The sequence below is a fragment of the Pipistrellus hanaki genome (assembly GCF_964339955.1).
Source record: "Pipistrellus hanaki genome assembly, chromosome: 18".
Taxonomy (NCBI): Eukaryota; Metazoa; Chordata; class Mammalia; order Chiroptera; family Vespertilionidae; genus Pipistrellus; species Pipistrellus hanaki.
This window is the reverse complement of record NC_140520.1, coordinates 7,821,077-7,837,097: the sequence shown is the minus strand read 5'-3', so window position 1 is coordinate 7,837,097 and position 16,021 is coordinate 7,821,077. Positions and strand designations below refer to the sequence as shown.

The 16,021-nt window shown below is 44.3% G+C and overlaps 1 protein-coding gene across 2 annotated transcripts; it reads left to right on the top strand.

Moving 5' to 3' along the window:
• Positions 1-393: 393 nt before the first annotated feature.
• Positions 394-15,903, top strand: TDRKH (tudor and KH domain containing). Of its 2 annotated transcripts, XM_084865485.1 has the most exons (13): positions 394-522; positions 6,539-6,687; positions 7,377-7,483; positions 8,112-8,301; positions 9,632-9,771; positions 9,882-10,203; positions 11,024-11,184; positions 11,363-11,535; positions 11,760-11,824; positions 12,087-12,238; positions 12,441-12,542; positions 12,792-12,888; positions 13,081-15,903. In XM_084865485.1, the coding sequence occupies exons 2-13, from the start codon at positions 6,564-6,566 to the stop codon at positions 13,131-13,133; spliced, it is 1,686 nt and encodes a 561-aa protein (XP_084721611.1). In that variant the 5' UTR covers positions 394-522; positions 6,539-6,563; the 3' UTR covers positions 13,134-15,903. The 2 variants fall into 2 exon arrangements, with proteins under 2 accessions (XP_084721611.1, XP_084721610.1); XM_084865484.1 differs by lacking the exons at positions 9,882-10,203; positions 11,024-11,184; positions 11,363-11,535; ... (3 more) ...; positions 12,792-12,888; positions 13,081-15,903 and having other exon boundaries at positions 436-522; positions 8,112-8,201; positions 9,632-9,765.
• Positions 15,904-16,021: the final 118 nt, after the last annotated feature.

Genomic DNA, 16,021 nt, shown 5'->3' with positions numbered 1-16,021 from the left:
ATGTGTGCGAACGATGATGACGCGCGTCATCGATTCAAGCCCCTCGCTCGCACCAGGGTCCCAGCCCGAGGCGCAGATTTGTCTCCCCCGCTTCAAAGGTGGAAGCCTCCTCCGTGATTGGCCCGGAGGCGGGCCGGGAGGACGCCGGGAAGCCGCTAATTGGCTGTTTAATTCCCAGCCGGTGCGCCCTACAATTAACCGAGCCCGCTTTCCCCGCATCCCGTTGGCTGATTGGGTGGGCCGGCTCCAATTCCTTCCGGGTGATTGGGTGTCCATCCGCGGCCGCGCCGTCGCTCAGGGGGCAACCCGCGGAGGGATTGGCTGCGGCGCGGAATGCGATTGGTCGGGCCGCGATCCGAGCGCTGATTGGTGCAGGTGGGCCTCGGGGGCGGGGCAGCAGCGTGCGAGCGAGCGAGCGAGCGAGGTCCGCGGAGCGGCGAGGCGGCGGCTGCGTGCGGGAGGAGGAGGCGCCGGCCGCCGGGCTGAGGTGCGAGGCGTGCGCGGCGGCTGGTTCGAGGCGTGGTAAGGGCGGGGTCCCCGAACGGCTGGCAGGAGGCACCCCCGGCAGCGAAGAGGTGAAAACGTGGGGCTGGGGAAGGAAGGCATCCGAGCGCCCCCTGGGGGGAGGCTGAGGCCAGGGGGTGGGGCCCCGGGGGCGGCGGTCGGAGCCCCTGGGGCGCCATGCGGACAGTGTTACCTCCCCACTTCACCCCCCCTCACCCCTACCCCCCATCCCCCCATTCCCCCCTCACCACTCCTACCCCCACCCCCCATTCCCCCCCTCACCACTCCTACCCCCACCCCCATCCCCCCATTCCCCCCCTCACCACTCCTACCCCCACCCCTACCCCCCATTCCCCCCATTCCCCCCCTCACCACTCCCACCCCCGCCCCTGTAGCCAAAGGGCCCAGGTGAAGCCCCAGCAGACCCGGTGCGAGAGGGTTTGCCAGTTCGGACACGTCCACGGGACCGCTTGTTTTTGAAAACCGCTCTCCGTTGATGTTTGCCTTTTATTTCCCCCTGCTTTTACTCTCATTGATCTCTCATAAAATGACTATTCGCAGTCAGAATAATACCTTGGGGGGGGAGGGCAGTGGTTTTTCCAGCTCCCCCTCCCTACTCCTCCCTGCAGGCATCTTCGTGGGTCTTGGCTGAAGAGCCCCGTGCCAGCGTTACATTTCCTAGATTCTTCTCAGCTGACGAGACATGGATGGAGGCTTTCCCCCCTCTCTCTCCTGCACTGGTTTAAAAATAAATGTAGCAAAGGATGAGGACATGGAATGGGGCCCTTCCACAAGCCCATCACCGAGATTTAGGTGCTTTGCAGGTTCTGGTTGTTGGGAGATCCGTATCCCTTCCCCGTGGAACTCACCCTGTAACTTGACTCCTATGTTTTTTTGAAATGATAATACAGGCGGAACCCTGTCTGATAGTTGTTAGCAGCTGTTTTAATGCAGATGTCCGGAGAATCTGAAGTTAGCTTTGACCGAAAACCATCAGGGAGCTACCACACTTCTCATCTCAAAATGATCCAAGTCTCCTTTTGCCTTTACCCAGCTCCCCAGGGACTTAACAGACTTCACGTCTGATCGCCTCCTCTTCCCGTTCAATTTGAAGTCGATACAATCAAACACAAGCTAGCATTCACCACTATACAGTTGTCCCCATTTCTATCATGTTATTTCCCACCTTTCTTCTAAAGAGAACCTTACAACAGTGTGAAAGAATGGGCCAGGTGTAAAATAAACATACACTAGGTCAGTCAAGTAGCTAGGCATTCTCTGAGACATCAACTGATCACTCAGTGGGCACAAACTTCATTTGTGATATCCAAAGAGAAGTTGGTAAAACTTAGCTTTTGGTTCAAATAGAAGTCACCCAATGAATGAATGTGTCCTTGTCACAGATACTCATCTGCCTACCCCACACACCCCCTAACCACCACCAAAATGATCAATAGTCTCTGTCTTAGATGCTACCTCGACCAGCTGCTCAAATGGGAAACGTGGTAGCCAGCTCCCTGGCTTGCCCTCCAATGTTTCCATAATCAATTTCTAAGTCGTACGTGTGCTCCCTATTAAAACGAACTAATCCAGCTCCCTTTCTCCATCTGTATCTTCGACACCTGGACCAGCTTCGGAATTAGCCTTCCCACCTCCACTGCTGCTGCCTTCAGTTCATTCTCATTACAGACACAGCCATTAGTCAGAAATTACAGGGAATGTGTTGTGAAGGAATGTTTGGAGAACTACGGAAGCCCATAGCGATGAAATCCAATAATAGTGTAAGGGCCGGGACTGAGGAGGTTTGGTTGCAGAGCCAGAGGAGTATCAGGTATCCTTTTGCCTTGATCCTGATAGTTTCTGAACTGGAGAAAAAAAAGAAAAAGTGCTGAGAGTCTCCTTTAAAGAGGTGCCATTCGTGACTGGTCTTCAAACCACATTGTATGGAAATGACTAATTAGCTGTGTATCCTTAGGGAAATTTCTTTATCTTCCTGGGCCTCAGTTTCCCCATTTGCAACATTATTAGTAGAATTAGTGGATCATTTCTGTGGTCCCTTTCCAGTTCTAAAATTCCATGATTTCTTTGTCCCATCAGCATGAATCATGGCCAGAAAGGTGGTGGTAAAGGCAGACAGCATTAGAGTTCGGATGAGTTATTATTGATCTTGTTCACAAACTGCATTTGTTTCAGTTTCCCCAAACCTTTGACACCTGCCTGAAAGGAAGCTTCTTGAAGATAGTTACTAAGATTGAGCTGCCGTAACTGGTCGGGTTCAGTGGATAGAGCATCGGCCTGTGGACTGAAGGGTCCAGGGTTCGATTTCGGTCAAGGACATGTACCTTGGTTGCGGGCACATCCCAGTTGGAGGTGTGCAGGAGGCAGCTGATAAATGTTTCTAATTATCTCTCTCCCTTCCTCTTTGTAAAAAAAATCATTAAAATATATATATTTTTTAAATAAAGGAAGAAAAAGATTGTCTGAGCTGTTATATTCCCAGGGCCAAGCACATATACTAGTATTTATTGCTTTGAATGCAGGAGATAAGTGATTTGCCTTTTAAGGGGGTGGTTTTTCACCTGTGCACCATCTAAGAAATAAACCATTTAAATTGTAGCTCCTCCCACCTGTTGCATTAACCAGGAATTTATATTGATTTTTCATTGCCATGTAATTGGTTGGTTTGGTATTGATCTTTCCTACTAGACCATTTCAGGGCAGCGGTTCTTATTTCTTGTTGTGTCCGGAGCATGCTCAGCCCACAACTGCCGGTATTAACTGGTGCACATTAATAGTGAAGACAAGCTTTGTACTTTAGAGACTATATGGGGAAATACACAAAGTAGCCAGTAGATAAAAGAAGTGAAATCTTTTCTAGACACCCAGAATAAACCATTTCGTCATATAGGAAAATGGTAGTTCTTTTGGCCCAAGAATTAAGCAAAAAAGAAAACTCTTATGAAACCAAGTTTGTTTCCTTTCCTTTGGTATATAAAAAGATGTTTACATGATACCACCCAGACTTTCACAGAAATGTTGAAAGTTTTTGCAGCCAACTTAGGGCGTGTGGGAGAGAGAAACTGATGTTTATCCAGTTAGGGAAGGAACCGCTTATCTCTAATAACCCCACATTAAAACTCAACCCTTTTATTCCTTCCCACTGTAGGTGTGTGGGCGTGCGGAGCAGCTATAATCTTTTGGGTTGAAACTCAATCTCTACAAGTGATACAGGCTCACTTGGTCAGAGCATCGTCCCATATACCAGAAGGTTGCAGGTTTGATTCCCAGTCAGGATACATACCTAGGTTGTGGGTTCGATCCATGGTCAGAGTAACTGAGAGGCAACAGATCAATGTTTCTCTATCTTTATCCCCTCTCTGTCTGTCTCTGCTCCCACTCTCCTCTCTAAAAATCAATAAACATGCCCTCAGGTGAGGAAATAACATGATTTATAAATAAAGTGATATAGTATACTGAGTCTACTTACTGGGTAATTAATTGCCTAGAATAGCAAGATACTTGAAAAGAGTCCCTCACTGAGGTAATAAAAGGAGGTGTTGTTTTTTCTGTTAAAGCCATGAGTCTGGGCAAGAGTGGATTAAATTTCTAGAAAAAAATAGATTTGTCAAACTTCCTCTCTTGACAATCTTTGTTCATTTCTGCTGATCAGTAAAGCTCTCTGAGGCCAGATGCAAAACTGGGTCCTCTGACTGACAATAGTAAGAAACCCCCACCTATAGTCTCCTCATGTTTATATGCTCCTCAGAATGAGATTTCTGTGCTGGGTCTTCTGTTCCTGGTCACTCCTCCTGAAAGGCTTTCAGGAAAAGCACATATGGAACCGAAGTTTTATTCCTAAGTACCGGTAGGTCCTTTATTAATGAATGTGCTTTTTTAGGCTTACTAGGATACAATATTTTTTCTTGGATATCATAAAGGTTGAATTTTTTTACCTGAAGCAAATTGTATTGATAGCATAAATTACATTTCCTCACTCATTTTAAAGCAAATCTTATTGAAAGTCGAATTGTATCTTATTCTACAGATTGTAATATCTGGAAATAGAGACTGTCTTTAGTTGTTTTATTTTTGCCACCTACAGTGTTTTCCAACAGTATTTTTCATTTTTTAATTGAATGTGTTGACCAAAATAAAGATACCAGGTACTGTTTCGCTGAGAGTGCTTCCAGAGTAACTTAAAAGTTTTTAAGTAGCCGAAACTGGTTTGGCTTAGTAGGTAGAGCATTGCTCTGCGGACTGAAAGTTCCCAGGTTCGATCCCAGTCAAGGGCATGTACCTTGGTTGTGGGCACATCCCCAGTAGGGGGTTTGCAGGAGGCAGCTGATCGATGATTCTCTCTCATCGATGTTTCTAGTTCTTTATCCCTCTCTCTTCCTCTCCGTAAAAAAATCAATAAAATATATTTTGAAAAAAAGTTTTTAAATCTGCAAATAATAACCCAGACTCTGGGTAAGGGGTTAGGTGACCTTTTTAATCAGGTGTACTCTTCTGCAAAATAGGTTACATCCTATCTCACAGGATTGTATAAAGATTGAATAAAATAATGTATGTAAAGTGTCTGATGGCATTTTACTCAATACATACACTGAGTGGCCAGATTATCATGATCTCTGAACACATAATAATCTGGCTACTCTGTGTGTGTGTGTGTGTGTGTGTGTGTGTGTATTAGAGGCCCGGTGCATGAATTCATGCATGGGTGGGGTCCAACCAGTCTGGAGGGGATATGGGTGGTTGGTCAGCCTGCCTGCTGGTCCAACTCCTGGTCAAGGGGACAATTTGCATATTAGCCTTTTATTATATAAGATGTACACTGAGTGGCCAGATTATTGTGCATTCAGAGATCATAATAATCAGGCCACTCAGTGCATATTGTTTCATCTTCATACATATACTGTAGCATCTAGCACATCTAATTACTATATGTGCTGAACTACACTGGTGAAACCAGTGGTATAGAGTCAGCAGATAAACCATTGCCTACAGTGTGAGCAAGTGCTATCACGGAGGCATCATTTACCCGGCAGTGTGAGCTAAGGAGAAACACACCTGATGTCAGCTAGGGGAAACCCTCAGAAGACATGGTAGTGATAGAGATGAGACCTAAAGAAGGAATAGGATTTTGTCAGAAATACCAGATGGACTAAAGAGTAAGACTAGGAAGACAGAAGTGACACATGTCAGAGCAAGGATACATAAGAGAGCACATCATATGCCTGTAGTAAAGCTGGGATTAGAATCTAATGGTAGGCAGAGATCAGATTGCAAAGGACCTTTTATGCCACATGTGTCAAACACAAGGCCCGCGGGCCAAATCCAGCCTGCCAGGCCTTGCAATGTGGCCCGCACCGCGCTGTCATCACTGCACTCCGCTGTCAGTTTATGACATTGTCAGTTTATGACTGTTCAGTAAACCATTCGGCCCGCGATTTAGGCTGGATTTTAGATTTTGGCCCCTTCTCTGATTGAGTTCGACACCCCTATGCCATTAATGAGTTCACATGCAGGCAACAGTTGCTGAAGTAGAGGAATTTTATTCTTTCATTCAACAAATGGTTATTAACAAAATATTTATTGAAGGGCTACTGTTTACTAAGCACTGGAAATCACTGGAAGGTTTTACTTCAAGAAAGGTTTGGAAGCATAGAAGGACACATACACAAAATTTTAAATAGTTTGAAATAAAAATCTAATATTTTAAATATTTAATAATTTTTTGTTCCTTTGTCTTTTAAAACTGTGATCAGTGTATAATTCTAATTGCAATGCAAGGATGAAGCATGCCTCTAGTTGTATACGTATGTGTCCCTTAACTAACTTAAAAAATACTGAGACTTTTGACATGATACAGATTTTGAGTCTGCCCAAGTTCTTACCATGGGAAAAAGTAGGCAGTAGTATTCTCTTTAATAATAATGATGATGATGATAATATATTGTGTTCCCATGTGTCTCTGCCAGTCATAAAGGTATTGGATGAAAGTTCCTTCTTTTCCCTCATTTGCTTATTTTAGGATATAAGTCAGACTACAGTAGAAAATGTCCACCGAACGCACTTCTTGGACAAGTTTGTCCACTACTCAGAAAATAGCACTGGGCCTCGGGATCCCAGCCAGTGCAACGGTTGCCTATATCCTATACCGCAGATACAGGGAAAGCAGAGGTATGTGAACCGCACAGCCTTGTTAAATTGAAATGAAAACTGTACTTGCTAGACTGGGGATCATTGGCTGGGCTGTAAGTGGCTTTGTGTGAGGAGTCTTTGAAACTATTTGTTTCTTCTTTTCCGTATTCTTAATGTGAAATGAATTCATTTTATAATTCTATTGATCTGTTCCCTTTGGCAACATCAACATCGCAGCGGATTCTTTTTATTTTTTTGATATCTATACTCACCTTTTTTTATATGTTCCTTGTATTTAATTGTTAGGAGAAGGCTAACTGTGGGGTTTAATTTTCCCTACACTGGACCTAGAGAGGACCTAGAGAAATTATTTCTGTAAAACATGGGAGAAGTTCTGAGCCTAATGGAATAAATACTCTGGCAACTTCTAGCCTTCATTCTTCTCCAAGAGAAATAGTTTGCCTAAAATCCAACAGCTCTTGAGTGCAGAGCCAAATGCTTTACCGAAACACTTAGCATCTGAAAGAGTATCCCAGAGATAATGCGCATCTTCTGGTCTTTGGGGACCTTCTAATTGCCACTCAGATGCAACTCCTGTTTGTCATGGTGGTTGAGATTTTCAGTTATCTCTTGGATCAGTGTCTCTTTGACAGCTAGATTCGGGGGAGGGCTGTTGGTAGCTTTGGGTGTTAATCTAAGTCTGATCTGATGAGCCATGATCTGTGCAGAAGAGCGGCTGACGTTTGTTGGGGAGGACGACATTGAGATAGAGATGCGAGTGCCCCAGGAGGCTGTGAAGTTCATAATTGGCCGGCAAGGAGCCAATATTAAACAGGTAAGTGTGGGCGCCGGCAATCTGCTTTTCCAGGGATTGATCCTACTTTCCCTTCTCTGCCCTTATCCCACAAAAGCCACCCACATTATGTATATTTTGAACAGAAAGAACACAAAAAAGAAACAGAGGAACTTTTTAGGTAATATGCTGTTTACCTTTTAGAAATGAATATTCTCCCTAGAGAATGGACGAATATTCTCCCTAGAGAATCCCCATTTCAAGCTAATTCTCTAGGGAGATTAGCTGCATTTTAGCTTGGTGTAGCTTTTTTACTTTGCAAATTCTCATTAATTGATATTAAATATTGAATTCCTGCCTGATTCTTTTTACCATCTTTCATTGTTTGGGTGGTGTTCAAACAAAATACTTGATTCTCTAATCCAAATAAAATTAAGAGAAAAGAGGGTTCAAAGCACAAAGAGACAGTGTTTTTAAATTAACAGCTATTTGGGGTTACCCTTGTCACTAATCTCCCTCCGTAAGTACCTATAAGTGAGGACTGCTTATAACAGCCTGATTTTGCTGATAATGGTGTCCAGTTTCATCTCCCTCCGGGTTAGGTTTAGGGTGTCCTTCACTGAAGGGGCGCTCTTCCAGAGCATATTGCCATGTATCCTTTTCTCTGCAGCTGCGGAAACAGACAGGTGCGCGGATTGATGTGGACACAGAGGATGTAGGCGATGAGCGGGTGCTGCTTATCAGTGGTTTTCCTGTTCAGGTGTGCAAGGCCAAAGCAGCCATCCATCAGATCCTGACAGAGACTGCCCCAGTGTCTGAGCAGCTCTCAGTTCCCCAGAGATCTGTGGGCAGAATCATAGGTACCACTGGACAGCTTCCTCTACTGCTACCTTTTATTCTTTACCTTTGCCTTTCTCTCACATCTGCCCAGGGCTGTTTCCTGGCCTACTTCCCCTTCCCCTTGCTGAGAGGGGAAAAGGGACATTGAGATCAGAGCTTCTCTTTTTACAGAGCTGTTGGCAAAGCAAAACCCATTATCTCAAGAAATTGTATGATCTGAACTTTGGAACAAAAATGTTCCAAAAGGGTTCGGGTAATGTTACTTACCTCATAATAGATTTTTGTTGTTGCTAATCCTCACTGAGGAGGATATTTTTAAGATATATATATATTTTATATTGATTTCAGAGAGGAAGGGAGAGAGAGAGAAACATCAGTGGTGAGAGAGAATAATTTAGTGGCTGCCTCCTGTATGCCCGCCACTGGGGACCGAGCATGCAGCCTGGGCATGTACCCTTGACGGGAATCGAATTCGGAACCCTTCAGTCCACAGGCCAACATTCTATCCACTGAGCCAAACCAGCTAGGGCAAGAAGGGTATTTTTTCCTTTGATTTTTTAGAGAGAGTGAAAGGGAGGGAAGGAGAGAGAGAGACAGAGAGAAACTTTGATATGAGAGAGAGAATATCGTTTGGTTGCTTATGAACACACCCTGACAGAGGCCGGGGATTGAACCTGCACTGCAGGTATGTGGCCTTGACCAGGAATAGAACCCACAACCCTTTGGTGCATGGGCTTATATAAGTCAGCTAATGTGGAGAACACTATAGAAATATTCTAGTTCATAGGAAACTAGTCTGCAACATATCAGATAATGAAACCTGAGAACGTTAGGCTAGGGCATAATAACGGATTTTTAAAGGGAAGCTGAGGGTGCTTATATTATTCCAAATCATTGTAGATAGTGTAGATAGTGTTCTATAGAGCACCTGTCATGCTTTCCTACTTACGTTGCTGTTAGAGGCAGAGAAATGTCCTTTCCTTGGTCCAATGTTTCATACACCTTGTATGATCTCTTCTAACAAAGTGGGGATGTAAAATATGCTGAGTGGTCAGAAAGTGGAAATGACATGAAGAAGTTAGCCTAGCCAGGCTTAAGTTAGCCTGGAGTTTAAATAAAATGGATAGAGCAAATATCCAGAACTATCCTTCTTACAATAGGGATTTTAGTAGCTCCTGCTTTCCATTCAATATTCTGCATTCTGTTCAGTTTGAAAATGGGCACTAACTCTCTTCTCGTAAATACAAAATGGGCACTAACTCTCTTCTCGTAAATACAAAATAGTGATTTCTCTAGCAGTTAATGTTGGCCAGGATGTAAGGACAGGATTTTATGTATTGTTCAATGTAGGGAGAGGTGGTGAGACGATTCGTTCTATCTGTAAGGCCTCTGGAGCCAAAATTACCTGTGACAAAGAATCAGAGGGGACATTACTACTATCAAGGCTCATAAAGATCTCAGGAACACAGAAGGAAGTGACAGCAGCCAAGGCAAGTAGTTGATAACTTGGATCACATCTAAGAATGAGAAGAACCCTTTATTCCATCCTGGGTCGAAACATCTGGCCACATAACTATCATCCCTTTCTGATTTTCCACAGCATTTGATACTCGAGAAAGTTTCAGAAGATGAAGAACTTCGGAAGAGAATCACTCATTCTGCAGAAACCAGAGTCCCACGCAAGCAGCCAATCAGTGTAAGAAGAGAGGAAGTGACAGAGCCAGGTGCAGCTGGAGAGCCAGCTTTATGGAGAAACGCTAGCACTAGCCAGGAACAGGCTCCTCTGCTGGCAGATCCTCCCCGCAAAGGAGGAGGTGACATGGCTGCTGCGGGGCCAGAAGAAGGTTCCTGGGAGAAACCTAATGGTGACGGCTTTCAGAAGTCTGGAGCCCAGACCAGTCCAGAGATGTCCATGTTTGAAAGTATGTAACAGAGAGGGAACCCACAGTTACATGGAAGATGTACCAGCTTAGATAACCCAAAATAGGAAGGTTTTTTTTTATTATTACACTTAGAAGTTTTCATCACAGATATGTCTTTCTGATAATATTTTACTTGGATTAGTACTAAAGATAATATTTTTCTGAGTATAAATCAGCTAATGTGGGGAACACTAGAAATATTCTAGTTCATAGGAAACTAGTCTGCAATATATCAGATAATGAATTTACACGATATTCCTTCACCAAACATACCTATTAAGTGAAACAGCATGATTTTTCTTGCCTGTCTCATTGTTTTTAAAAATCATTCAAGAAAAATTAAAAGGCTGTCAGCTTTGTCTTTTATACATAGGTATAGGATGAGCAGGGGAATCAAGGCCCCTGAGAGGTTCACAAATTTGTCCATGATCACACAGTGAGTCAGTGAAAGAATGGAATCTGGACCGGCCCTTATCTGTCCATGTATCTGTTCACTGGTCCATATGCTGCTGCTAGCATATGGAGGATTTACCGTCACTATAATTGGTGACTAATTTGAATACATAGCTGATGACTAAGAATGTAAACTCTTATTACTCATTTATATAGGAAGGTACAAAACATAGCTTAGACTTCTCTTCAGGATGTTCTTATATGATTCATCCAGTTGTCCCTCCAGCCACCTCTAAAATGGTAATAGCCACTTGATATTTGTACCTCCCGATGCAGTCTAGTCATTCCAACCAGAGATGATTCCAGTATGGTTACCGTATTAGATGGTGCTGATTCTGCAGCTTAACTTGCTTATCCCTATGTTTAGTCCCCAGCCCTGACTTCAGTTTCCATGCTGATGAGTTCCTAGAAGTCTATGTCTCTGCCTCTGAACATCCTAACCATTTCTGGATCCAGATCATTGGCTCCCGAAGCCTGCAATTGGATAAGCTTGTCAGTGAGATGACCCAGCACTATGCGAATAGTCTGGTGAGTTGCCATAGGAACAGGCTCTGTCTGATGAAAAAAGGGCATATATTTTTCATTGTGGTATTTATATTTTTCCTTTTCCTGTAGAGCAACTATGTGTTCTTTTTTCCTTCTGACATTATTTTTAAGCCTACCCCTTCCTAACTCTACTCCCTCTTGACTCCTTATCCCCATATAGCCTGAAGACTTAACTGTGCATGTAGGAGACATTGTAGCAGCTCCTTTATCTACAAATGGTTCCTGGTATCGAGCCCGGGTTCTTGGCACCTTGGAGAATGGGAACCTGGACCTCTACTTTGTTGACTTTGGAGATAATGGAGAATGCCCAGTGAGGGACCTCAGGGCACTCAGGTCAGTGTGGAGGCCAGAGCAGAATCCGGCTGGAGTGCCAGCTGTTGGCTCAGCCCTGGCCATAGGGTGGGGAGCTAGCTGTTGGCACTCATCACCAGGGGGATTTGGGAGAACCTGTATACATAGAACAGAAGATTATCTTCTCCTGCTGGGTTGGCCAGAAGCAAGGAATATAAGCAGGCCCTCTGGCTCCAGAAGTCTAATTTCAGTCTCTTTCCCTTTAGGAGTGACTTCCTAAGCCTTCCATTTCAAGCAATTGAGTGTAGTCTGGCGCAGATCGCCCCCTCAGGTAAATTGGTCACTTACTGACCTTGCCCCCAAATAGAATAACTTTGATACAGCACATGGGAGGAATCCACACATTCCAAGGCTTTTTGAGTTAAAGGGGCTCAAGGGTCTTTTCCTCACCAGCACTAGAAAGCAACAGCCAGAAACTTGCCTGGCAGTCAGATGTAAGTGCAGAAAGATGTAGTTCTGATTTCCCTCCGGGTATAGTCCTACCCATGTCAGCACTGGCTCCTTCTTGGGCTCTCCCTACAATCTTTTATCAGGTGAACAGTGGGAAGAGGAAGCTTTGGATGAGTTCGACAGACTTACTCACTGTGCTGGCTGGAAGCCCTTGGTGGCCAAGATCTCTAGCTATGTCCAGACTGGGGTCTCAACTTGGCCCAAGATCTACTTATATGATACTAGCAATGGGAAGGTAAGATTGGGGTTCACTCATTGCCCACTGGCTTTAGTATATTTATAGATTTGTTTACTTTTTCTTTCCCAGAAAACCTATCTGATGTTGCTCCTACTTTGTAAGATCCTGCAAGTATCAATCCTAGCTCTTTGGCCCCGTTTCTTCAGATGTGCCCTTCCTTACAGAGAGAACATGATTCCCTTTTCGTTTTTCTTCTCAGAAACTTGATATTGGGTTAGAATTAGTTCGTAAGGGATATGCAGTTGAGCTTCCTGAAGACGTGGAGGAAAACGGAACTGTCCCAGGCATGTTGTACGATGCGGTGAGTGAGCTATCGCAGTCATTGAGGTGCTTCTTTGGGGCAAAGCTCGTGCCTTGAGAAACATGAGGGCTTCTAGTCATGCATGACATTTTGTAGAGTGCTTTCCTAGGTTGTCGAAGGAGGCATTTTGTCCCTCTCAGCAACCAAGCTCAACTGCCTGAACCAGACCCTATGAGCAAAGTGACTGAGTGGCCGCTTCTTTCCCTCCAGCTAACAGTCTTCCTTTTTCTCTTGTTTTCATCCTCTCAGGCCACAGAAGCATCTGCCTCTCTCAGCAGCATGTTCACTGAGAGCAAGAAGAGCCCTGGAGAGATAGCAAACACCCTGTCCTGCCTCAGCTTATCAGGTACAAGCAGCATTTACTCCCTAGACTAGAGCGTCTTTGGAAGCTACCACTTCTCAGTCAGTCTCTCCAAACGAGGGAGCTTGTAAAGGCTTGTCCCTTAACCACGGGGGTCATTGAGCATCCCTGAGCCTCAGTGGTGATGCCTGTTGGATTAGGGCAGTGTCTAACTTTCTCCTCATTCCTGCTGTGTAGAGGCTGCCTCTATGTCTGGCGATGATAACCTTGAAGAGGACTACATAATCTGAAGTCTGCTTCAGCTGCCTCAGCCATCTGCTTTGCTTTGTGAGTGGAGCTATCATCTGTCTGTAGCAACAGGAAAAGTAATGAGGGTGGCCAACAGGGGCCTTGCTTTAGTCTCTCTACCCCACAGCCTAGCTAAGCACTGTTCTCTGTAGCTGCTTTCCTGTAGCTTAACTTGCTCTCAGATTGAGTCCTTTCAAGCTTTTTGTGTCTTTGTGTTTCTGGCAGGATTTGGTACCTGGAGAGAGGAGCCTATGATAAAGATATCTATGCCATCCTTCCATTATTAATATACAATCTGGCCTGCTGTGGATCAAATGAGTTTTCTCCTTCCTTGGGACGACCAGAAAGAGTGTAGGGCAGGAGACAAATATATGTTTCTACTCCACTCTCCACCCTACCCAGACGCTTCCAGTGTCTGGATGCTGCTGCATTTTGTCCAGGCTGCTCAACATCTGACTGTTCCTTCAACCAGTCAGAATGCACAGTCCTGCTAGGCTGTGTCCTTTGTGAGGCTGGGAAGTAGCCAGGGTTTGGTCATTGGAGGTGGTGATTCTGCATACTTCTGACTCACCTCCTCAAGTGACTCTGGTTAAAGGAAGGTTTTTTTGTGTGTGTGAGTTTTTTTTTAAATATATTTTATTGATTTTTTTACAGAGAGGAAGGGAGAAAGATAGAGAGCTAGAAACATCGATGAGAGAGAAACATCGACCAGCTGCCTCCTGCACACCCCCCACCGGGGATGTGCCCGCAACCAATGTACATGCCCCTGACCAGAATCGAACCTGGGACCTTTCAGTCCGCAGACCGACGCTCTACCATTGAGCCAAACTGATTTTGGCAAAGGAAGTTTTTTTAATGAACCAACACAAAGACTGCAGTTCAGTCAGGAGGCAAAGAGGAAAAAATCAGCATATTTATATTAAAAATCCTCATGAACTGAGAAAAGAATGCTGCCTCCCATCCTCAGCTGCTGATTTTTTTGGAGACAGGTTTTTTGGAAACAGTTCTTTATTTTCCCTGTACATTTTGGTTAAAAAATAAGCAAGAAGAGAGGCAGCTCAGGAAATACTCTAAATTGCTAGTATAGTATCTATTATATATTTATGTATGCACACACCCAGAGAAAGAGAACATGTATAGTTTTTCAAAGCTTTTTGGGGGGAAGAGGGGTTCTTTGCTGAATAAAGTTATCAAAAAGTTATCTAAAACTAAATGCTGGTTGAATCACAAGGGAAACAGGCCTTCGGGTATCTCTTCTGAACTTAAATCTGGTGAAAATTGTGAACACCTCACATAAAGGGGGTCCATCTATAACAAGTGTTCCTCCATCTATACATCATATTCTTTCCCTCAAGTTACCAGATCCAACTTAGATTTGGGCTGGGTAAGAAAAAAAAAGACCCCCGCCTAAAGTATTTGAAAGAAAAAAAAACCTGGATTAGGATTCTAGAAGCCCGGGTTCTAGAAATACATCTCTGGACTTGAGGGAACCAGTTTCCCTACAACCTCTCTCCTCTCAGTATTGTCAGGATCCAATGAGAACTAGGAAGGTACTTGAAGTAAATATTATCAATGTAATGTGGGTGGTAGGATAATGGGAAATTAACATTTTTTTAAGGATCAGCATAGTAAACTGAAAACTTGAAATAGCACATAAGGATGCCTTTGTGCAGGTTTTTTTGAATCTAGGAATTAGTACCCAGCCGGTGTGGCTCAATGGTTGAGTGCTGATCCACAAACCAAGAGGTCCCCAGTTCGATTCCTGGTCAGGGCACATGCCTGGGTTATGGGCTCAATCCCCAGTAGAGGGTCTGTAGGAGGCAGCTGACCAATGTCTCTCTCCAATCGATGTTTCCATCTCTCTATCCCTCTTTCTTCCTCTTTCCCTATGAAAAAATTTTAAAATCTAGGAATTAGTGAGCTAGGTCTACCCATATATTACATGGCAATTCTATTTTCCCATAGCCACAATTTCCAAAAATTTTCTCAAAAATCTTACTGCTTGCCCTGGTCGGTTTGGCTCAGTGGACAAAACATTGGCCTGTTGACTGTAAAGGGCCTGAGTTCAATTCCCAGTCCAGGGCACCTGCCCAGGTTGTGGCCTCAATCCCCAATAAGTGTGGGGGGTCCGGGGGAGACGACAACATGCAGGACGTAGCCAGTCTTTGATTCTCATCATTGATGTTTCTGTCTCTCCAGCTCCCCTCCTCTCTGAAATCAATAAAAATATATTTTTTTAAATTTCAGTGCCACTTAGCAGAGGCACTCCTGTGAAGGAGCAGCTCTTATGAGTAGTTTCAGAAAATTCAACACAGGGCTACCACTGACCTTTCAGACCTTGGCTTAGCCCTGGAATTGGAACCACTCTACAAGGTCATGAGGTCACTTGGTCCCTAGTTTTCTCAGCTCCTCAGCCTTCACTGTTAAATAGAGAGGACCCCTAACATAAATCATTCATAGAACTTCTTGCCGTGGAAAATGAGTAGTGTCTCATTCCTAGCTGCATTTGCTGCTGTGTATAAAAGTGTGTTCTTTTACATGGCCTTTAAGCCTTGTCAGTTTACATCCCATTCTGACGTGTTCCTTAGTCTTCCAACACAAGCCTGTACTTTTCCTGCTACCCGGAATGCCTATGCTTCCTATTTCTTATTTTGTCTGCTGCAATTCCCTGAGTGAAAGCCATGGAACCCATGTGCCCCTCTCATCTCCACATCCAAAGAGAAGGAACTAGCACGTCTCCTATTTGAACTGAAATATATGAATGAAAATCTCCCAATAAGGCTTGGTTCTTGCTCCTGACAGCTATTCAGTAAATGGTTGAATAAATGGGGACATGGCTTTGGGGTGAGGGGAAGGCAAAAGGAACCTAAAATCCTTGTGTCCCTTTCCT

What these genes read in the sequence shown, in the direction of transcription:
- TDRKH (XM_084865485.1), top strand. Translation starts at nt 6,564, where the DNA reads ATGTCCACCGAACGCACTTCTTGGACAAGTTTGTCCACTACTCAGAAA. An exon ending in CAGGCATGTTGTACGATGCG is followed by an intron (nt 12,543 to 12,791) that starts GTGAGTGAGCTA and finishes TCATCCTCTCAG; the next exon opens with GCCACAGAAGCATCTGCCTC. An exon ending in GTCCTGCCTCAGCTTATCAG is followed by an intron (nt 12,889 to 13,080) that starts GTACAAGCAGCA and finishes CCTGCTGTGTAG; the next exon opens with AGGCTGCCTCTATGTCTGGC.